Consider the following 24,529-nt stretch of genomic DNA (forward strand, 5'->3'; position numbering starts at 1 on the left):
CAATAGCTAGCTAGCTATCCACAAACTAGTAGCCTGAGCTACCTGGCTCGAGGTTCCAACATTAATTGAAACTGAATTTTACTGTCTTGCTCACAAGAAGACTGCTGTCTAGGTTCTAAATCTTAATTTTGCCCTCTCTACTGAAACATCTACAGCTGCTTACAGGATGCCTAATGACACACCTATTTAAACCATTATATTTAACATGAACAATGTCACAAAAATTGAAGTTTAAAAATTAGCCAGAACCTCATATTATGTTCGAATTTCATGACGCCTTTTATATTTGGAGCAAATTGACCCCAACAGTTTAAACCAACACAAAATTGTTTTAATGGAAAACATTTTACACTTTGTGTGTCACCTTAATGTCTCCCAAATGGCCAGCCTTTTATCCCTAAATATTAAAAATCTGAGAAACTTCTCATTTTTGTGCATGAAGTAAGTAAAAGTTTCAGACCTGTATAGAAAAGTGCCACCAGAATCACACACAAAAAAAATCAGAGATAAAAAATAAAAAAGGGATATTTTCTTACACTTTACACATCTGCAGAGCCTGGGTTCAAAATGACCCCACACAACAACTTGGGCTTTCGAAAACAACATTATGTTTATTGCATATTTACTATTTAATCCCACCAAATTAGGAGAAGATTTACAATATCAAAAGATTTAAAATAAATAAGGTAAACTGATTTTTAAGAGATGTCAAACGCTGAATGGGGTTAAACTGACCCCAAATATAACATGAGGGTAAAATCACAAACATCTTCTTAATCCCACCAAATTAGGAGAAGATTTACAATATCAAAAGATTTAAAATAAATAAGGTAAACTGATTTTTAAGAGATGTCAAACGCTGAATGGGGTTAAACTGACCCCAAATATAACATGAGGGTAAAATCACAAACATCTTCTTGAAAAAATGCAGTTTTGTTTCCACATTACACTTTGCAGTTTCGGATAGAGAAGGACAAGCGCCTTACATTTTTGGTGCCTGGTGTGTGACTAATAGTGATCCAACAACAAACTGGTACATTAATGTTTCCTTTGAACGCATAGGTGCCTGTTATTTTCGACAGTAAGTAACAACTATCATTACTTACTAATCCATAGCTGACTGCCACAGAATAGCAAAAGGGAAATACAATTATTAGCCAAAACATAAGAGGGGTGGGTGGGGGAGACAGCATTTCATCATGTGAAACCTGGGGGATATACGTCCCCTCCAATGTGTATCATGGTTACGGGCTTGACACAAAAACAACGTGGTGGTGTACTATACGCTCATGATGGTGTGTGGTAGTAGGCCTTCGTCGAAATTATGACATCGCGCCGGACTAAAATACAAGGACACACCTACCTACGCTCACGAGACTCCGACGAATATTTACAATTCACCATAGTACAATAAAGCGTGTCGGTGCACATTTCTCATAGTCTGAATACCTTTATTGACCGTTCTTTATTTTACACGAGGTATTACTAAACTGCCCTGCAAACCCCATACTCCATCTCTCCCCTAGCCTCCTTCTCTTAAACTGTAACAACATTCGCTAACGCATCACTTTCAATACCAACAGATGGTTTTCCGCGCTTTTTAAATTAAATGAAAAAAATAATAATATCAGGGTAATTTCTAGTGCGCTCTTGAGTGCGCATGTGTCTTCCACAAAGGCACATCGCCCATACCAGTAGAAGGCTTTTCCTGAAGACGAGATTGTCTCGTGCGCACAGCTCCTCAGCCTCGGAGGGCCAGCCCTTTCTCTCGCTACTCCAAGACCACGTGGTTTCCTCTTTGCAAACAAAAAAAATGTAGTCAATTTTTTTCGAGTCGGTTTAGAGGCGGTGCCATCGCCAGTCAGAAGGAAGGCTGTGTGACAGTGCTGGGTACGACTCGAGGTTGAGGGGTAGAGAGAGTGAGGAATTTTTTTCCCCCGATCCCGCCATAGCACTACCACTACGCCACCATTACCACCACCAGATTAATCCAAATAAAACAATTTAATGCCGTGTGCGATCATTAAACGGAAGGTGCTGAAGTCTCGATTTCTCCGCATCTCTACGCGCTGAGCTAACTGGACTGAACCAGAATACAGTACCGTTAGCATAACTTTTTTATTTTCATTTTCATTTATTCATTTTTTCCCCATCCTTTTGGTTTTGTTTTACATCATTATTTTTGCGTTTTCTTTTTTCATTGCTACGCTTTACAGATTTTGGTGCTTTTTTTAAAGAAAAAACTTTTTTTTTGCTATTTCTTTCTTTCATTGGAGGATCTCTACAGTTGTCATTCTTCAACATGAACAAGCTATACATTGGAAATCTTAGTGAAAACGTGACTCCTGAAGACTTGGTTAAAGTCTTTGAAGACTGCAAGATTCCATTCTCTGGACAGTTTCTTTTGAAAACTGGTTATGCGTTTGTTGACTGTCCGGACGACCAATGTGCTATGAAAGCCATTGAAACATTCTCTGGTAAGTAGCTAATTGAATGTAATGGGTGCTTCATTGCCACTGTACCTTCTTGTCGATTTTATTCAGTCGGGAAACGTCCTAACACGATGATTTATAAAGCGTACCTTTCCAATTAAGGCTGTCTTTTCATAATGTAAATTGTAGTTTTAAGGTTATGGAATAAGGAAAGGTATGACATATTTATTTAAATAAGTCTAAAGTCCGAAGCTGACCAACAAGGTATTCAACTTTTAAAGGGGAGGGGGCGTATTGAGAGAAAAGAAAAGAGAAGGATATGCATATAAAGAAATACGCTAAATATAGGCTACAGATTTCTGAAATCTTTGGTTTGGAGGTGACACATTATATGCACGGTACTGAGTATATTAATAAGTCCACATTTAATCATCCAATAGCCTATTTTGGGCCCATAGTGAAACGTTTTCGTTTGTGCTAGCAGAACTGAAGCTACTGTGGCTGTGCATGAGTAGGCTCTGTATATTCAGCTATAGAGTCAAATGGTACCCCTCCCCCTTTTGGACAACAAGCCACTATAGCGAAGAAGAAAACGTATTATAGTTACATTTTACAAATGAATCGCTCAGACCCAATGTTATTCATTTGTTTCGACGAGAAACCTGTTATAATTGTGAAAAATAACATTAAGAAGGAGGGAAGAACTGACTTTGATTTCGTGAAATGTCTTTTCATGATTTTGCACATATGTAGCATGTGATGTGTGTTCTGTATAGCGCGAAGGTCGCCATGCTGTTCGTGTGTTGTGCTTGAAGTAGATCACAGTCCAAACTCTGGCGAGCAAATGCAGGATTCTTAGATAAATGTTGATAAATACATTGCAAGGATAACATACACAAATCCAGACAAGAGTAAATAGGTTGAAGTCTTAAAAATATTTTATCTAAACGCTATTAAAAGTTCCTTCTTGTTGTGTAGTCTTGTATTGGAAATTCGCTAACGTTTGTCAAGGGCAGAAAAGAACAGTCGTATTTTAAAGTGCATTTTAGTGATAAAACAATTGCACTATTTCAATTACTCTAATCTGTCGAAATTACCATGACGCTTTTCACGTCGTAGCCTATATACCACATGGGATTCGCTGTATATTGGTACATCATTTAAAAAAAAAAAAAAAAAAAGACTTGAAATGGGGTACACAGTAACCACAAACTTTTAATTTAAAGTAACATTTGAAGTGATTTTTTTTAAATTTCTGAAACAAATTAAAGAAAACGTAAATAAGAAATTGTACGGGTAGCAAATGAATGGAGGACGTAATTTAAATCTGAAACATTTGTCTTCCAGGTAAAGTGGAGCTGCACGGCAAGCGCATTGAGGTCGAACACTCTGTCCCTAAGAAACAAAGGTATTCGGGAGTTACTGGCATTAATTTGCCTACTTCCATGTTTTTTTTACTCATTGTAACGTTCTGTTTGACGGAATGTAGGAGTTAGAAAAGGTACGAGTTTGTATCTTACAATTTGGGTCGAATGGCTGGCGTGGTGTGCTCGGCTGGGCCTACACTAGTCGTAGGCTACCTAGCCAACAAAACCATAATCATGTTTTGAAAAAAGTTTTGTGTATCTGATGTAAATATGAAGAATTATATTGTTCATCGAGAGGTAGGCCCTGTTCGCTCAAAGGGCACAATGTAGTTACGTGTTCTATAATTCGCATTCACATGCGAGGGTATTATCCCCAAAGAACTGAATTCATGTTTGTGAATGAGAAAACAGAAAAAAGAGGAAAAGAATCAAACGGAATTTAAACACATGTGCATCACAAGTTGCTGTGCCATTTTAATTGCTTCTGCTCTTTAGACCTAGGCGACGCCAGGCCTAGTTTGAAAATGCGTGGAGGTTCTGACACGCCTGTTGTTATTCTGCCCCGTATCTCGTACGTATAGGATTTCTGTAGGATAGCTGACTGGTACAGTAAATCAAGTGATTTGTTGGGTTAGTTAATAAGAAAAATACTAATTTAGAAGTTAAACATGTCCCATTACAAGGCCTCCTCCACATATATTTAATTACTTAGACCAAAATAAAAAATAAAAACATTTATGTTTCACTATGGCACAGGGGGCCAGTCACAGACGTAAGTAGGCTATACGAACATGATTGGAAAGTGGATTCTAATTTTCATTGTTATGGTAATGCATACTCCCTAACTGGTTGGTGTCTTCACAGGTTTCAATCTCTCATGTTTCTTAAAAGCAGTATTTTTCGGCTAACCAAATAGTCTTTGGGGAGTGAGGACATTGGCATCTTTAGAACTTGAAGGGTTGAAAGATTAGTTTACCGAGATGTTTTTCCTTGTCACTGAACTCAGCATGCTTTGAAACATACTCTACCTGTAATTTTGATGAAAATGTGTTAAAGATGTGGAATGTGTATGAAGCTTTGAATTAACATTTTCGGGGGGTGGGGGGGGGGGGGTGCTTATGAATATAGTTGATAAAAAACACCCTTAAAAAAAATTATATTCTACTTCTAAGAAAACAGTGATTTCCCTTCCCCCACTGTCTCTATACTGCCCCCCCGCTCCCCCTCCCTTGCCACTCACTCAATTGGTTTCTCCCCTCTTTTTTTTTAAATTATTTTTTGGTTGGTTGTTGAAACACAAGTTAATATTGAGCTCTTGCCCATGAGTACCGTATGACACCAGGCCATGTGACCTTTCTGTAGGACCCTGACACACTGTGTGGCAGAGATGGGCCGTTGTGCTTTGTGTCATTCAAACTATTAGAACTTGCCACCTTTCCTTTTGATAACTCTTAACTGCTAAACCTTCACGACATTGCTATTCACAAACGAAAAATAGCATTTGTGTTAACATTTTTATGATTGTAGCTATTTTAGGCCCTTAATTCAGAAGGGCAGTTCTGCACACGCATTTTTGATAGCTTTTCCTCAGATCCACATCCATGCTTGTAATAATCTGATCGTACTCTATGGGCTAGAGGCAGAGTTGTATTATTATTTTTTTTTAAATAAAATTTTTTTTGGAACGTCCACAAATGACTAGTTGAAAAAATGTATTTTGGAAATTTCTGTCGTTCCGAAAGGTGAGTTGAGGGTGATGCAAATAAAGTGCCAATTAATAGCCCAGCACCCGAGGTTTAGTCTCTCAGCTGAATGATGGAGGACGTGTGATGTGCTTATTTGGATCATTACCTAGTTAATTTAAAGTACTTCTGTACTTAAAACTGTTTCTTACAGTTGTGGCTTTTAATCTTATATGGGAAATATATACGTTGAACCTTTTGTTACTCTGTGCTAATCTCCACATGTAGGCATTTTGATATGGTTAGGAGTGAATATGGTGATTCAGATAATAACTTGCACACGTTTGCCTCTGAGGGGTCCATGTCACTTAAGAAAAATGTTGTGTGTCATGTCTGACGGTTGTAGTCTTTGTTAGTCATGTAGAATAATAAGTCAGGTTTTGCATGAAGCTGAATTATGATACAATTTTTTGGCTGCCACAACTGCAACAAAATGATCACATTAATGCTTTTAAAAGGAAATGTGTACAACATTTTCAATGGCTTTATGGCGAGATGACCAGGTTAAAAATGACCATAAATGGAGTGAGAACTTGGATAATTATAAACACACTCGTTGAACTAGATCTGTAAATTAGTTTTCCTGAAATATATGATCTGAATGTCTTAAGTTTTCTGTGTGGTTCATCAGCCTAAATCTGTTATGTTCCTGCTGTCTGAATTCATTTTTAATGACATGCTTATTTTAAGTAATGGATTCATTTTTGGTTGATTCCAGTATACATGGGAAAACCAATTCCGACTGTTAAGAAAGTAAAAAAATAGTGCCATAAATGAGAAATGTTTTATTATACAGTAGATTCCGTTTTATCCTAAAAGGTCACTGACACAGGTTATCTATTTCCAGGCTGTGTTGGGGCAATGTTTGAACACACATTGCTCTCATTCACTTTTTTTTAATTTGTTTTGTTGACAGTGGACCTATTAAGGTTTTTTTTTTCATTCGCTCTCTCATTGAATCAGATTCCACAACTAAAGTGGATGCACAATTTTGAAGCATGTGGTGAGTCTATTTTTAAGGACCTCACCATTTCCAGTGCACATGCAGTGGGTTCTGTTCTCTGCTGACCATTGTAGCCCATATATATATATATATATATATGTATATGTTTCCATTTTTGATTTTTTATATTTTTATTTTATTTTGTTGAATGTGGCAGAAAGTCCTGTTCTTACCACAGCTTCTTCGGTGAAGGTGAAGGCAGGGTTTTAGTTTTTTTTAGTGAACTGTGGTGGATGGACTGAGGAACGGCTGGCCGATAAGGGGGGGCCTTCGGTGTGGAGCCTCCAGCCACCCCCCCCCCCCCCATATATGCGTTTAGATGCCTGCTCCTCCTGATATGGCCGTCTGCACAGGGACCCAGCGAGCGTGGCTTGTGGTGGGGAAAGGCACAGGAAGAATAGGCCTTCTTTAACCCTGTAAGTTTTAAGATCAAAGATGTGTGGTGGGGGGGTAGGGTGGAGCAACAGGGTTCTAGAACACCGACTTTCTGAATTTTTGAAAATGCACTCCCCAGAAAACCTACTCTTTTAAAGAGGCTAACAGTGGCCAGTGAAGATGTTGCTGAAAATAAAGGGATATTGATGATATCTGGCACTGTATAAACTTTTGTGTGGTTTGTACTGGTGGCTTGACTAATTCCATTGCATGGCATTTCACTGTAAATGAATAAATGACACAGAGACTGAAGTTTGTGTCCATGGTATTGTTGTTTAGCCGCAGACGCTTTGCAGTAAAGCGGTTTTTCTCTTTTGCGCGTTTCATGGCCCGGGACTTCTTTAACTGTAGTTTGACTTTATTTTTTGGGGAAGAAGCAAACTGTGTCCACAGATCATGGAGTCTATGTCAGCAGTAAGTGTGTATGCAGAACCGGGCAGTTCCTTCTCGGGCAGGCATTCCGAGGTGCAAGTCAGCGGGCTGGTGTGGGCTTCAGTAAAACTGCCTCATTCATGCAGTCATGCCTGCTGTGGACGTGGGCATGAAAGATACCGCGTTTCAAGTAGAACGGTTGCGTTCTCAGAGAACAACCAAAATAATGCACTTTAATGATGTCCCAACTTTTTCTTTAAGGTGAATTTTCTTCCCAAACATTTTGCTTGGAAGTTTAATTGAATGTGTTCTTCTTTCCCGGAAAAATATATGAGGGACTGAGTTGTTGAGCCCTGAATTCAGGATTACATAGCGCTTAATGTGCAGGGCCACATACTCTATATACACACACACACATGCACACACACACACACACACACACACACACACACACACACACACACACACACACACACACACACACACACTCCTCTCTGCCTTTAGGCGGACGAGGAATTTTTCATTTGTGTCAGCACACTGTTTGCACCTTTGTGTCAAGATCGTTTTCAAGCACAAAGACTTCAGAGAAAAGAGAGAAGACAAACAACAGGCAGGTTTCTCGTTTCTGAAATTCCGGGTGTTACTCTGAAACTCATTGTCAACCAGCTGAGGAAAAGTTGCTTGATTTGACCGATTGCTACTTTAATATTTGCTGGTTGTGGCCATTGTTTGTGCATTACATTGTGCTGAAGTTCGTTGTACACATGAATTGTTTGTGACTGTTCCTTGAAAGCGCTCTGAAGAGAAGTGTGCTCTTTTTGTTTGCATTCATTACTGTAAAAGTGCTCTGTAATTACAGTAGTTTGCCTACCAAACATCTCTGACTTGGATGGCCAAGCTTTGGGAGAGTCTAAATATTCTTCTAGTGAGTTCATTCTTATCCTGCATTTCGGTCTTGTCAAACAGTCAGGAAATCCATGTTTGTCAAAGTTTTTCTATTTACGTTAAAGAATAAAAATTTTCTGTTACTTTTTTAATTCTTCAAAGGCAAGGCTTTTATTTGTTTTTTTCCCCCAATGTGTTGATGTTTGCTTGTTATGCAGGTACATTCATGTCTCTGTTTTTTTTGTTGTTTTTTTGTTTGCCTGAAATGACAACCTAATACTCTACAGCTATTACTGACCAACATTTTAATGCACAATAGTAATAAGGAGATGTGGCATGTTAAAGTGCTAATCATATCAAATTATTGAATGACAACATTTTTTTTCACCTCACAAGAATCACATGTACATAATAAAATCTAAATACAGATACTTATGATTTAGGAATGCTACCGGCACCAGTATTTGTGAAGAGAGATGGAGAAAGAAAGCCAAACCTGAAAGCATAACGCATGGGTGCATTTACAGAACCGTTTATGACAAAGATAACTGAAATGGCCATCTGAGACCCATAACAGAAAGGAATATTCTCAAGTAGAATACCTCCCCCCCCGCAACTGCGATGTTTCGCTAAGACAGCACAGTTTGGAGAACTGCACGCATGCACACGCGCACACACACACACACGTGTGTGCACATGGGCTGCTGGTCATGTGATGGACCTCACGTGGGCTCTGTGTGTGGGGTTAGGGTTAGCCCGTGAACAGGAAGCAGTGGCGATGTGATGGACCTCACGTGGGCTCTGTGTGTGGGGTTAGGGCTCTGTGTGTGGGGTTAGGGCTCTGGGTGTGGGGTTAGGGCTCTGGGTGTGGGGTTAGGGTTAGCCCGTGAACAGGAAGCAGTGGCGCTTTGCAGAACGCCCCGCTGGCCTTTCCTCTCTGCGCTCGGCACTGGATGGCCGCACACAGAGGGGTGGGGCCCGGCACAGTGGGCTGGGAAGGGAGAGAGGACAAATTGTGCGCTGTTTCTTTAAGAACCTCCCCTTCCCCACTACCAAAGCCTCAGAACTCCTTCTCTCCAGTTCGAACCATCTGTCCCATTTTTGAGGGGGCACAGCTTAATTTCCCAGGTTCCTCTCCCACATTCTGGGGATCTCTTTGCTCTCTCGACCACCGCCATATTCAATCTCCGTTGTACCAAAAAAAAAAGGTTGTGTGAAATGGCAACATATTCTTAGAAATTGGTGAAAATGTATTGTAATGATCTGGAAGAAAGCATGGGTGGGGAGGGGGAGAGGGAGGGGGGGCTTTTGGTTTGTTCTGGAATGGAAGGATCTTGGTGGCTGTGAGGTGAATAAGGTCCAATCAAACCTGTATATGTGGACTGTACCACTTTCATTTGATTGGTGGGCTGTCTGTATTGGGAGAACCAGAGGCAAGTAAGGCACAAGAGGAACAGAACGCACCTGATAGGCGGTTTGAGCGTGCATGGAGATTTGGGCTCCCCCTGAACGCGGAGGAAAGGGCTTTTAGGGGCCAGGGCCTTTGGGGAAATGGCTGCCTGTGGGTTTGGAGTTTGGAGATCAGAGGTGGATAGGGTGATACCCCAGTAATAAAGGTCAACTGGGACATATGTATTATAAATTTTAATTAGGTTTGTTGAATCTAAAGGAAAAACCTCTTGTAATTTTGAACAGTATGAATAACCATTGAATAACTGAGCAGCCTAACTTACATTTATTATTATTTGGTGTGGACTTTTTTTGTTTCATGACACTGAAATATAACCTGGGGTAAGTTAAGAGTTAACTGACATGGATGGACTGCCATTTATGTGTTATTGTAAAAATGTTTTTTCTTCATTTCTGAGATTAATATGACTGTAGTACAATTTGTCTTTAAGTAACAAGTTTAAGCAAAGTTATGTTCTGGGGATACTTTAGGGATTGGTGATTGATGAAGTAATCGATATGCTCAGTGTGCTTAATGTTAAGGACAACAACAATTGTAGTCTGTAGAATTTTATTTATGACCTGGAGTAAATATGACATTTTTGCTCAACATTGATTTAGTAAAAATGTTTTACAATGAAGGGCGAAGGATCTGTATCTTGTTTGTAACAGGTCTGTTTTAGGTTTGAGTTCTCCAGTTTGTGATTTGCATCATAATTGGGAAATTATAAAAGGTTAAATTCACAAGTAAAATATTTGTCATCTTAAAAACTGGTACTTCAGTGTAAAATGAAGATGAGTGAAAAACATGTAAAATAGATTTATAAGATGAATATTCCTTTAAATGGGGCTCGATAGGAGTTGGTAATTTTGTGTTGATTTATGCGTGTAATCACCCGGTAGTTACCTGCCTAAGATGACTTGTAAGGAATGGAACCCCAGGTTGAGCGCTAGTTAATGCGTAGCATGCTGCAGCTCCATTGGCTGAAGGGGGTTGAGCGCTAGTTTAAGTGTAGCATGCTGCAGCTCCATTGGCTGAAGGGGGTTGAGCGCTAGTTTAAGTTTAGCATGCTGCAGCTCCATTGGCTGAGTGAGGAGATGATCGCATACGATCCATGAATTCTGTGCCAGTTTGATACACGTTGTTCAGGGTAAGTGTTTATTGAGGGGAAGTGCTAGGTGGTAACCAGTCTTGGTAAACTTTCTTCTCATTTTATCACTGTTAGTAGTTTTTTGTGGTACTTGTATGTACCAGGTAGTGTTTGAGTTCTGCATGAATGGGTTGTCTGGTCTGATCCCTGTGCACACAATGGAAAGATACCTTGACGGCCATGCTGAGAGCATCCGTTCGTGAACAAGACACATTTCCCACCATAGCTGAATACATGCAGAATCTTTTAATTTATGTGTGATTGCGTTTCCCCTTGGAGGGGACGGCCGTTGCCGTGGTGTGCTGGGGTGCAGTGAAGCTGCGTCCATTTTGTCCCCTGTACTTTACCAGCTTGGTTAACATCACTCAGTGATGTCACAATGGGGCATGACATCACCATTTCCTCAGTCAGTCCTCTCTGGATAGTCTTGCAACATTTATCATATGTGGTTTATAGGAAGAAACAAATGGGGTTCGAAAACAGAGACATAGAGTGTACAGTCTGTAGCTGATGAATAGCTGTGAATATTCTGTAGCTGATTGTCGTATAATGAAATTGGAAATAGTGTTTTGTTGTTTTCTGTCCTGAAATTAGCTCTTGGATATTGGCTGAGGTGTTAAGTTAGTGAGCTCCTTCAGGTAGGCAGGTAAGCGGAGGTTACATTCACTGCAGCTTGAATCGGTTGGGGAACCTCGTGTGTATATACAGGCCCTGAAATTCAGGCATAGTGGGGCTGTGGGAAGAAGTGGGAAGAAAAAATGGTTATTGTTGTTGTCAAATAATCAACCCAAACAAGCAAAGTGTTATTGAGTGTGTTTGAGTGTCGGGTGTCGGAGATTGAGTGTCGAGTGTTGAGTGTCGGGTGTCGGAGGTTGAGTGTTGAGTATCGGGTGTCGAGTGTTGAGTGTCGGGTGTCGGGGGTTGAGTGTTGAGTGTTGGGTGTCGGGTGTCGGGGGTTGAGTGTTGAGTGTCGGAGGTTGAGTGTTGTGTGTCGGGTGTCGGAGGTTGAGTGTTGAGTGTCGGGTGTCGGAGGTTGAGTGTTGAGTGTCGGGTGTCGGAGGTTGAGTGTTGAGTGTCGGGTGTCGGGGGTTGAGTGTCGGAGGTTGAGTGTCGGGTGTCGGGGGTTGAGTGTTGAGTGTTGAGTGTCGGAGGTTGAGTGTTGAGTGTCGGGTGTCGGAGGTTGAGTGTTGAGTGTCGGGTGTCGGGGGTTGAGTGTCGGAGGTTGAGTGTTGAGTGTCGGGTGTCGGGGGTTGAGTGTTGAGTGTTGAGTGTCGGAGGTTGAGTGTTGAGTGTCGGGTGTCGGGGGTTGAGTGTCGGAGGTTGAGTGTTGAGTGTCGGGTGTCGGGGGTTGAGTGTTGAGTGTCGGAGGTTGAGTGTTGGGTGTCAGGGGGTTGAGTGTTGAGTGTCGGAGGTTGAGTGTTGGGTGTCGGGTGTCGGGGGTTGAGTGTCGGAGGTTGAGTGTTGGGTGTCTGGTGTCGGAGGTTGAGTGTTGAGTGTTGGGTGTCGGAGGTTGAGTGTTGAGTGTCGGGTGTCGGAGGTTGAGTGTTGAGTGTCGGAGGTTGAGTGTTGAGTGCTGGCTGAGCTTGTGCTGGGTAGGGTTTTATTGTCGCATCCCAACATCTTATCGGCATTGCAGCTGTTCCTTATAACCCTGTGCCACACCTGTAAATTACTAACATTCATCTCCAGGTGTGAAAGACTGACCCATGCCATTTCCAAAATGAACTAGGGGCTGACCCAGAAACACAAGCCGCCATACTATATATGGATTATGGAAATGTGTGATAGTTAATGCGTTATTGTTTATGATTTCAAATAGGACTGGGCCTCCCCTTATGTTCTACAGCAGGGCTCTGTTGCCTTGAGCAGTGAAGGTGATTGGTCTGTCAGGTTCGGGGGGGGGATAGATGGGTAAAATGCTGTTTTATCACCATTTCCTACTTTGTTATTGTATATTTTTTTCATACTTGATTAAAATTTGATGATGTAATGGTGGCTCCTTCCGAAAAGATTGTACACCTTGAACGGGACGACATTTGCAGTTAGTGAGTCAGTAACAGTATTGTGTGTGCTTTCATGGAAAATGACCCTTAAAAACAGTATTTCCACATCAAGATGCACAATAGATTTCCGTTCCAAACCTGCTGTGTGGATGGTGAGGTTTCCTGTACCACCAAATACTGAAAAGACTGAAAAGTTCCCCTTTTTGTCGACATTTGACTCGTTTTGGTAAATTAACCTTATTGGTTTGGGAAACACCCTGTTTTTTTTGTTTGTCTTTTTTTTTAAAGCCCCCGCTCTGTGAAAAATGTGTGCTGGTCACAGAATCTAGTGGAGGCAGCAGACAGCTGTGACTGATGAAGACCCCCTCCCCCTCACTGGTGGTAACCAGAGCCCCTCCCCCTCACTGGTGGTAGCCAGAGCCGGTGTCATTTTGCCCCCCACCCCCCCCCTGGTTTTCAGCTATTTCAGTTGTGGGCACACAGTAAAATTTTCAGTGTTAAGTCGACTCTACACCCGGTCGCCATTGACCGCCATTGGACTCCTGTGTGTTCTGCTAGTGGTGAATTAACACCAGGCGTCCTACTGTGAATCGGAACACAGGCAGGGGCGTTCGTCCAAACTAGGGGCACAAAATCATGGAATCTGCAGTGAGTCAAGCTCACAGACTCAACAATATAAACAACCATGTTGGGGCTTGAGTTTGCTGGAAACCAGAAAGCATCTGTAGAAATACAGGTGGCTTCGTGAATGAAGAGCAACCGCTTCTTCCGTTCAGTCTGCAGTACTGCTACGCACGGGCAGGTGCTGCTCTGGGGGCTGAACCATGGAAGCACACTGTAGGCTTGAGGAAAGCCTTTCAAACAGGAGAAGAGGCTTTTATTCTGAAAGCTGTACTGGTTGTTCTTTCCAGGAAAGGGGAGGTATAGAGTTGGTGTTTTTACCGTTGTAACGTTATGCATGCTGTTATATAATGGGCTGTGGACAGGACAGCCGCTGATGTTTCCCCGTTCTGCTCAAGATCTGTGTTGAATGAGGAGGGCATAGCTCCAGGTCTTTCTTCCTACGAACAGTGTACGACTGAGGGCATTTGTTTTTAATCATGCATTAAAGTGAATTTAAATGTAAATCTGGCCACATTTACTTTTTCAGCTTATAATACTCAATATTTTTACAAACTGTGTGTGCATGTGTGAGCATGTGTGCTCACATCATTGAGTGAAGAGGAGAAATATGCAAGGTTTCTAATCATTTTAAACTTATAGCCCACCTGTAAAATTCTGTGTGTGTTATATTCTGTGTAATTAGTCTGTGTTTGTGTGTGTGCGGGCGTGCGTGTTTGTGCCTGTGTGTGCATGCGTGTGTGTGTGTGCATGCGTGTGTGCATGCGTGTGTGTGCCAGCTGAGATGAAATTGTGACTTCGTCCTTTGGTGTCGTACCCATGTGGGCCCATGTGCGTGGGAGATGCTTGTGAATGTTACAGATACCGGAAGTTGCGTTCCAAATGGTTTCTAAATGCACCACTTTTGAACAATAACCTGAATGCTGACTACAGCTCTTCACATTGCTGATTAGGAAAAAATAGGAATCTTTGGTTGGTCTTTGTTTTTGTCTACAGTGGTTTTTGTCTTTTCCCCCAAAATAGGGTTTTCAATAACTCCATTCATTAAAAAGAACAAACTGTTATCTAAAAGTGAGACAAACATTTGCTCATTGAATGATTCACAGTGGGGTGCTGGTCACAAAATTAGTGTTGTTTATCAATAGTAAGTTTTTAAACTAAAAGATGAACAGAAAATGTTAGCCAGAATGTTAATGTAATGCAGACAGCTGTCATTCAATTGCATGATGCTTGTTTCTAAAATATTGATTACATTCAAAATGTGTATTTTAAATGGACAACCCAAGCTAACCAAATTTTACACATGGAAAGACAACATTCTTCAAATGCATTTCATTTTATTGCCATTTTAAATAACAAGACCAAAAATCCTTACAAAAAATGTATTCTAGTTGTTCATGGGGATTTCTTATTCCACCCTCTGAAAATACAAAAATGGAATAGATAGGCTATATCAGTTCTTTACAGTGGCAGAAGTTGTATGCAGAAATTGTTGTTTTTACTAAAATTCCACTGCAGAAATGGGCATGATTTTTCTGGAAAATCTTACACGCCACATTTTCTGGATTCAGAGAATTAAGGGACGCAGTGGTGAAACTGGCTGTTGTATTCTGGAAGTAGAGGTTGTCCAAAAGGAGTCTTGTGTTCAGATCAGGTTGTGCTTCCGATTGGTACCTTGCTCTGCATCAGGCTGGCTGGAATGCTCTCTAGTGTGCCCCTCCCCCCCCCCAAAAAAAGATACATTTGCAACAGCTTTACGGGGTTGAGAGTAAAGGATTTAAAAGCATGCTGTGTTTGTGTTTTTTAACATGAAGATGAAGTTTGGTTTTTTAAAGACTGGGTTCTTGTTTAAAATGGCTGCATACCTGGTCCCTATGTGTGTAAATGCGTTTCTCTGGGCGAAGTGTATGATTATTTGTCTAAATATTAGTGGCGGAATGACTTTCACAGTTCAGTTGAACTGTTCAGTAAATAATAATGACAATACAAGCACGTGTAGAAGTTCTGTTCCTTAATCTCACACCCATGTTCTGTACTGTTAAATGTTGGGCTCCCAAATATCCAGATTTTTTTCAGCATGTTTTAGCATTTTACTATTCCCACATCCATGGTCCCTGTCTAACTTTTGGATGAAGCACAAAATTCATTGATACATTTTTAACTTGGGAAACAAATGCTCCCCCCATTAAACAAGCAAGAGTAAATAAAAAGGTGATGGCTTGAAAAAGGCTTAGGATGAGATGTGTATCTATTCTGGAATTGCACTTTTACCCAGAAATCTACTTGCATTTTTCTTAGATAATTAATGAATGAATAATGCCATGGTTAAATGTTGGTATTTTAAACCTTGTTACTTCGATCTGCAAGCAGAAAAAAAAACTATTTACTTTGTCAGTTTTCAGACATGCTTCAGTGTTGTATTAAAACCAACAGGAGCAGGACAGTTTCTGGGTGAGGAGTTGATTTGTGGCAGGTGTGTATGTATATGTAACACACGGCACTGTGAGGCCACGTAATCATACAGAACTCTCTCTCTCTTTCTCTCTTTCTCTCTGTTAAAATGGCCTCTGAGTCACATGTCTGTCAAACAGGCATATGCTGGTACAGCCATGCTGTCTCACGAACTCATTCTGAGAGAGAGAGAGACCCCTCCCCCAGCCCATGTGTAATCATACCACATTTTAAAGAACTTTGTCATCCTCATTTAAAATGCCACATCACACAAAGCAGTTATTGTTTTGTGAGATTCTCTCCTGCACAGCTGCATGTATGGAACATGTATGTATGAGTTTAAAATGTGTTTATTTGCAGTAATTCCTTTATTCTTTCTGACTGTGTGCAAGCAGCCCTGTCTGTGGGGTGTTGGTGTTGGTGTTAGGGTTAGGGTTAGGGTTGATATGCTCACTGGGAGTGCTCAAATACTGTGTATTTCCCCCAAAATAGGAAGTCTTAATTTAACAATCAAGATTTTATTTGTTGCTCTATACTAGATATCAATAAATTTGCATGAAAGGCTTAAAGTGGATTTAATAAAATGGTTTGTTAAGCTGACAGCACTGAGGAAGTTACTCAAAAAAGCATAATCATTTTATGATGAGAAGCTTCTTATGTAGAATTGCCTAATTGTGATTCTTTTTGGTTATTGTTTCATTTTTTTAAAGAAAAAAATGTAAAAGTATATTTCTGGTGTGAAAGAGGCCATGCCTTCTTGCTTTTAAATGAATGTATGTAGCACAGAGGGCTGTAGGTTTAGTATTGGAATAGTATGCTAATAATTCAGATCCAGAAATGCATTCCTTATTGATTGATTATATTACACATTAACTTGGTAGCACAAGTGTAAGTATTAGTCAAATACATTAAGTAAAACTGAAATAAAACAACTCTATTAAAATGTCATTTCTACTCTTTAGTTAACATAATTAATTCTTCTACATTCTCAAAATGAAGATGCGGATATGCGGTTCTCCCAAACAAAAAAAAACTGTTCCAGTTGGAATGAAGTTAAATGTATCTGTTTAAATTTATAGATATACAAAACACCCTTTAGAGGCTGGGTTTATTTACAACCAAATACACAAGAGGGGAAGTCTATTGCTTGGACACGTGTTTTAAGTGGAACGTGCAGGGGGGCTTGTTAGGCTTCTGATTCGCTGCCCACTTTCCCCCTGCATGGAAGTATATTCTGTGTATTCCATAGCTCCTTGGGGTTCACTGATTCCAAACAACACAAGCTGTGACATCATAGCCTTGGGGAACGAAACCCCGCCCCCCTCCTCCAGAGTTCTTGCAGCAGAAGTCATTGACAACTGAATTCACACTTATCCAAGTCTGTTAGAAAAGGAGTTGAGCCAGACAAAAATGTCTCATTATTCCCTTTTTTGTAAACTTTTATATTTTAAAGGGAATGTTTAGCCAACTTTGATGTATTTGATAAAGTCAGATGAATGTTTCGCAAAAGTGAAATAACATTCAGAATTACATTTTCAATGAAGATTTGTCTATTTAAATGTATTTAAACAAAAAAAAAACCTTTATTTGTAAAAGCGCTGAGCAGAAATGAAGTATGGGTTGGGTGTGTAACTTCTCTCAATAGCAGAATGTGAAGCGGGTAGCTTTTGTACTTTGAAACATCTCATTATTTACTAAGTATTGAGCTGTTTTGTGTAATGTGCACAGGACGTATCATTTTAGCATGTTGCTGTACATTATTTGAGCTTTTATGTTTTAAGGGCTCAGAATAAATATTTAAAAATTAAACCAAAGGAATATTTCTGGGTGGAAATGCAAAGGGCATAAATAACTTTTAAAAAAGAATAATGACCCAGGAACTGCAAAAGACCATTGTTTTTTTAACAAAGGCTCAGAATGAATTCTGGTTTATGGGTGTTTAACCTACAAATATATTTTTTTCAGTGGAAACAAAGAGTTATTCTTCACTGCAAAATATGCTAGATCTACTTCATGTCTGGAAAGTATATGAACATCTTTGAAGTACAAAGGAGAACATGGCGATGGTTCTGATTTTGTTATTATGGAGCCAAGTTAAGAATTATTGTCATTATTTTTCTATTAACTGGAAATGATATTAAGCTGAAAATGCATGTAAACTTGTGTCTGTGGTCCTCCCCATGTCCCTTAAAATGCAATTTTTAGTGAAATTTTACATTTTTGAAGTTGTGTGGTACTAGCAGTTTTTTTCATTAGAAAAGTTGAAATGAAAACAAGGAAATGACAGCAATTTTTAAAAGCTTTCCCACAGTGGATGCAAGAGCTGGACTCAGTCTAACCAAACATGCGCTTTGCCTGAATTTCGACAAATTAAAGCAAATTGTTTCTGGCACTATATGACAGTACAAGTTGTGATAGTTATCAAGGTGACCTGTGAATTTACTGATATTGTATTTGGTCAGGATTCCATTTTAAGCAACATATTTAAGTCTTAATTATATGTGTGGATTGACATGGTTATTTTTTTATTTCATACTAATTCTTTGAAATGAGATGGACCTTAACTGGAAAAATATTTAGCCAAATAGAACTTTCCTACGCAACCTTGAATGTTAGCAAAGATTCAACAGGCAAGATGCAACATTTTTGTACATAAATATTTATTATCAAGAATGAATTTGATTATGTAATTTAAAAATAAAGTAGTTATTTCAATAAAGTAGTTGATTCAGATCTCATTTGTAGTTGAATGAAGGTTGGTGGAGCTACAGGAGCTCTTTTATTAACTACACTTTTTATCCTTCACTCTTATTGTTGATTTTTTAAAATTAATTAATTAATTAATTTATTTATTTATTTGTTTGTTTATTTATTTTTTAAAAGCCTTAAATTAGAAAATAAATGAAGTCCCGTATTTTCACTTGTGTTTGGTTTGCTTTGCTATAAATTGTAAAGAATTTTTAAACAAACACAAATCAGTAACCGGCAGTGGATGCAGATTTTTCCCTTATGGATTCAAAAATAGAAGCTGCCTATTATTTTTTTTTCCTGCAAAGAATTATGAATATGTTGTGTGGTTCAAACTGGCTGCCTTTAGTGTTTATGCATGTGAGTTCTGAATGTGAGTATATTTATGTTGCTATGTTTACTGGTATTTTAAATGTATCTTGTGTATGTAGATACAGTTTTCAAGGAAAAGGCAAATTACACATTATCTTAGGAAGAGATCTGTGCCAAGCATTCATACATTGACTTTATTAACAAATATGCTTTATTAATGTATAGTAAGTTTAATTGTGTGTATAATTTTGATTAAATAATGCTGTACAGTGTACACCAGGTAAATGTAACCTAACACGAAATGAAAGGTTCATTTCTATTTGTTGCTTCTGTTTTCAAATGACTGCAGTTTTTTATTGTTTAAACATTGCTGCCATAAATATAAAATGATGTATGTTTGCATGTGAATGTACAGTTGAATACAGTTTACATTTCTAAAGATATTATAACAACTTTTGCAAATAAGAAACAATTTTGTTTTGAGTTTGTTTTTTCTTTAAAAGTTTAATGTATGTTTACATTGGGAGTGATTTCTGTATTGTTGTCTTCAAAAGCAAACTTTCCATTGATCTTTTGAGAATGGTGATACAAATTGCTAGAGGTTGGGGTTGTTAAAATTAAAATAGTTAAAAATACAATTTCAAGTCTGTGTAAAGTCAACATAAGTTTTCAAACGGTCTCGAAAGTACGTATCATTTGCTTATTTTATGGTTGCATTTGGCAGTATCAGAAGAAGCATGTTTGGAGAAGTGCTGTGTTCGACCACGACTATTACTCCTGACCAGGGGTGTCTAAAATTATCCGGAAAAAGCCGGTGAAGGTGCAGGTTTTTGTTTTAGTCCAGCACTGGTACTCACGATTCTGCTTCTCAAGGTCTTGATTGAAGACCCTGATTCGTTATTTAGTCGAATTAGTTGTCGTAGTGCTGAACTAAAACGAATCCTGCACGCACACTCCTTTTCGGGTAAAACTGGACACCCCTGCTCGAGACTCTACTACTGTGTACGTGAAGCGTGTTGGCTTGCCGTCGTCACACTCCCGCCCTCATGCTCCTCTCTGCCTCTCTCTTGATTGGACGGCGCGGTGTCTCTGGGCGCCGCCTCTTTTACGGAGCCGTAGTACTCTCTAGTAGTTTACTGACTTTATGAATGAAGCTAGGTTTCCCCCTCAGCGCAGTTGAGAAGCAGCAGCGGTCCGCTTGCTAGGAAGGGCAGAGCGGGTTGGGGGAGGCGCTCTGGAGTAACCGCGGCATGACTTGGAGCGACAGGCACGAGAATATTCGCTCGCACTTCTAAGTCTCTGGACCAGTGTTTTGCAGTTTAAGGGAATGCCAGTTTTGTTAACCGTCTGTAGCTCAATTTTAGTATGTCGCTATTGCTCTGCTTCAAAAAAGAAATAATTTATATTTGTTGGCCATTATTTTGATGTGTATCAAACGTGTAACTATCCCCAGAATATACCACTGAATGTGTTCAGTGTATTTTCTGTATTGGAATATGTATAGGTTGTCACATTTCTGTCAACCAGACATATTTGATTGCATCAGTTTAAACTAGCCTAGAATGCCAACCGCCTGCCTGTTTCAACCCTTCCGCTTTGTTACAAAATGGCAGTTGCGTTAGATGCCACGAAATCAATCTGTGAACATGACCATTGTTTGGTAGCCTATATGAATCATACACCTTTAAACAAAAATGGCTTGGTAGTGCAGCAGGCCTACACGAAATATACGTTTCATTCATCTGGAAAAAATTAAGTCTGCCCCCTCAAGCATTACGTTCTGACGTTGCCGTTGCATACTGGATCCTTTATATTGAATATTCTTGGTTTTCTAGATTGTTCTGTTCTACCACATGCGGCTGCGATTCATTGTGATAATTGGGCGTTGTCAGAAAAAGATGGCCGCTCTCGCTCATATGGTTGTAACATACAGGTCTGTGCCACTCACACTGAAGGCTTAACACAAAATACGAAGGAAAATCTTAAAAAGTGTTTCATTCAGAAAGCTAACGTAAGCTTAACTATGAAAAATGTGATGTTATTTCACCGCGAACCACAGTTACTGTAACTTATGATGAACGTATTGCATTTTTGTTTCAGGGTTTCCTGTGTCTGCGGGAAATGTGATTTTGATACCCAGTTGTCACGCTGACAAATTCACCATTAACGTGTTTTTGAGTAGTTTTATGGAAAAATGCTTTTGGGTTTAAAATGTGGAAAATAGAACTGCTTGATCAAGGAAACGGAAAGATATTTAGAAATTAATAATGGAGCTACTTTAAATGTTTTAAACAGGTTTTTATAAGGATATGTAATTAAGCGGCCGAGCGAACAACTGCTTTTCTGGATTATTGAAGACCAATTTTCAGGAACAATTTCTAAATAGCGAATTCCACTCTTTATTAGGCTAGTTTGTCGTATTTTGTATTGTCTCCTGGTTAATAGGGCCTATATGTTGTTCGTATGATTGACAGTTATTCCTCATTGACGCAAGAGATAATGAAATTACATATAGTGTCCTGCACGTAACATTAAATGTGCATTTTCGGCAGTATGCCAGCATAACGGTGAAAACAGTTGTTTTTCTTTGCATTTGAGAGGTGGTGCATATTGAAAAGCGAACTTGTGGTTTAGTCTGCACGAAAATGTCACATTTGTCTTAAATCTCGAAAGATATCGGGACAACGTGAGGCTACGACCACTACACAATTATGTAACCAAATTTCGTTAGACCATGTTGTCATAACAGTTTTCTGAGATTAGTGAACGACAGCTTTTTTAACATTATTTATTTATTTTATAAAATGGAACAACTACGCCCATATTATATGTATTCACTTTACTCGCTACAACTGTTGAAGTATATGTGAACACGAATTTACAGTGTGCCGTTTTCATTTTACCCATTATTTTATACCGCTGCTTCATGAACAAGTGTGCATTTAGGTAGCCTGGTAGTGTAAGTTTGGTATGTTGCCTCTATCCCAGTACACAAAATGGCGAACGGGACGGGGAAAGGAGGGGGAGGGAGCGACAGCGAGGTGCTTCTGTGTATTCTCAGTCTAACAAAACTGGGCCTGTAACTGTACGATGATATAGCGTATTTTGTGTGAAAGAATATATTAGGCTCACTGAACACCGTCGAATCTTCAAACTGCGCGATGAATGGCAGTGCCGCGTTTGCGGGCACGAGGAAAATCCATTTCCCAACATGTCTGACATCCTTCATAGTCCCGATGATCAGGTTTTGTGCATTTTTAAAAACTGAATTATGAGTACAAATTTCATTTCACCAATCACAGTTGTTTAAGTAAAGGTTAATTTCCAATATATGTAAAACATACTAGTTATATATATATATATGTGTGTGTGTGTGTGTGTGTGATGTTAGCCCATATATATATATATATGGGCTAACCTCATTCTATTGACATCACACAAAATGGAGGCTTGCTGGCTGCCATCTTCCCATTACTGGGGCTGGTCGTTACTACAAGGAGTGTGAACTTTGACCCAGACTGAAGGCACATCCCCCTCGGCAGTAAATGGATTCCAGAGTTGTTTTTCTCGCTATTTCTCTCTACATCACCCACCGCACCGACCCCACCTCATGCGGGCTTGACGCATGTATACACGCTGACAAACGAGCATGCGCGCATTGTCCGAAAAATGCATGCAGGGCCGCGTAGTAAAAGACTTTTTTGCGCAGTTGCCTCGCGTGCTACACAAAGTTACGAGGGGCATGCACTCTGCTCTTGAAATCGAGAGTACAGGGAAAAACGCAGCTTTCTGTGACGAACATTTCTCTCTCTAGTCCCGCGTAGGTGCATGTTGAAAGAAGTGACACTTTAATTTGGACGTATGTAAAAAATTCAGGAAATGTGTGCTGTGCTTTTCTATTTTGTACATTGAACGTAAGCTTTGGCCATTTATAAATTGCCGTTTGGCGCTTTTAAACCATTGCGATACTGTTCCTTTTATTTATTTTTTTGCGTGATTTTCGTAGCCCGCTCGACCTGAAAATTGTGTATTCGTGGAATTGCGCGAACCGTACAGAATTTTTGACTATAAAATCAATAGTCAGTAATAACTGTACTGGTGATACTTCTAATTTGTGAAAGAAAAAAGGTTACACTGTTTTGTTCAGTTTTGAATGATTTTGGTTTAGTCCGCTTTGTTCTTTAAACAATTATTTATCGGACTTTGTTTTTATTCCAAGAAAACTGTATTCTGTTTTTAATAATTGTGTAATCCTTGGCATTAATACTTTCCAGGCCCTTACCTCACAAAGATGTAAATGAAATGAATGTACAAATATTTAGTTGCAGATGTGTAGTACAGTCTTATGAACATTATTGTGGTCTTTATCTGAACGTTAAGATATGTAGCTAAACTGGTCTAGTAAAATCTGGTTGATGCCTCTGTTGGTGCTTTGGTTGCAACCGGAGCCTCTCTAGCCCACTTCAGCAAAGTCCCCCCCCCCAAAAATGGCCATTTTAGCTCTTCTAAGCTTCAGCGCGTTAAAGGTCCAGTTGTTTGCTGTACCCGCGCAGTCCTGCCCTTGACTGCCCTCGGGCCCTTTTAAACTCAACAAGAGGATTTCAAACCCAGTCGTGGGGTCAGGGGTCGAGTTGTGTGGCTGGGAACCATCAGCTCGAGCCATCGAAGAAATGGCAGGGAACCCCTCTCCCAATTTGTGGGCAGTGGCTTCCCTGTTTTTTTCCCCTTCTTTTTTTTCTTTTAGGAGCTGTGGAATTCGGTGCACGAGAGCGAGTGGGGGGAGGAAGGGATGGGTGGGGAGCCGGTGACGTAACAATGCAGGAGAGAACCTGCCTTCCACACTCGCTGCTGCAGGAGAGCGACATTCCTCAGCGGAGCCGCCAGCGGCGCTGGGCGCTTTAGTGTCGGCCGAGAAACCCGCGTTGCTCACCGGAGCACGGCGGCTAGTCTCCGTCAGACCTATTTGGCATTCCAAAACCGCTGCTCTCACGAGCAGAATGCCTTGCCGCGTGCAGAATAATAAGCGCGTGGAAAACCAGCCGAGATGCGCTGTCCATCAATCGCGTGGTATACTGTAGGGAGATCGCGTCAATTCATATTCCATTTTCCATTACTGGCGACGGTTTAAGCAGGTCGCTCTTCCTTTGGTTCGGGAAGGAAACGGAATCGGCTCCAAACTGAACGGATAGGGGCCCCTTGAAAGTTATTTTTTGCGGTGTTGCCTGTTATTTTTTATGTGGAAGGATGTCGGGAGATATTAGTGACTTCAGATCTCGCTGAGACCCTAAGATTAATTTGTAGATGTTTGCTTCATCACTATAATGACCTAGATTTATTCAATTTCAATGTCCCTAGTCAATAGACTGCATTCGTCTTGCTGAACAGGTTTAAAACAAGAGGGTTCAGTCTTCAGTCAATGCACAGATGAATGATTCCCTTCATGATATTTGTAAAAGGTGTGAAACTGATTTTTTTCCTTGCCATATTTGTTATTTACTTTTTGATTAAATTCCAGTGTATCAATAAAATGAGCATTAAGGCATTTTTGTTTTACCAGT

At 40.0% G+C, this 24,529-nt stretch overlaps 1 protein-coding gene across 3 annotated transcripts in view; it reads left to right on the forward strand.

The window, feature by feature from the left end:
• Positions 1-2,217: 2,217 nt before the first annotated feature.
• Positions 2,218-24,529, forward strand: part of igf2bp1 (insulin-like growth factor 2 mRNA binding protein 1) — a 56,892-nt gene continuing 34,580 nt past the window's right edge. For 2 of the 3 annotated variants that reach the window (XM_035397327.1, XM_035397328.1), the window contains exons 1-2: positions 2,218-2,477; positions 3,780-3,840. In XM_035397327.1, the coding sequence (XP_035253218.1) occupies positions 2,303-2,477; positions 3,780-3,840 (236 nt within the window). In that variant the 5' untranslated portion in view covers positions 2,218-2,302. Of the gene's footprint in view, positions 2,478-3,779; positions 3,841-20,836; positions 20,905-24,529 lie in introns of those variants that run through there. The other variant, XM_035397329.1, reaches the window with a different exon arrangement.

Source organism: Anguilla anguilla, chromosome 17, assembly GCF_013347855.1.
Source record: "Anguilla anguilla isolate fAngAng1 chromosome 17, fAngAng1.pri, whole genome shotgun sequence".
Lineage (NCBI taxonomy): Eukaryota > Metazoa > Chordata > Actinopteri > Anguilliformes > Anguillidae > Anguilla > Anguilla anguilla.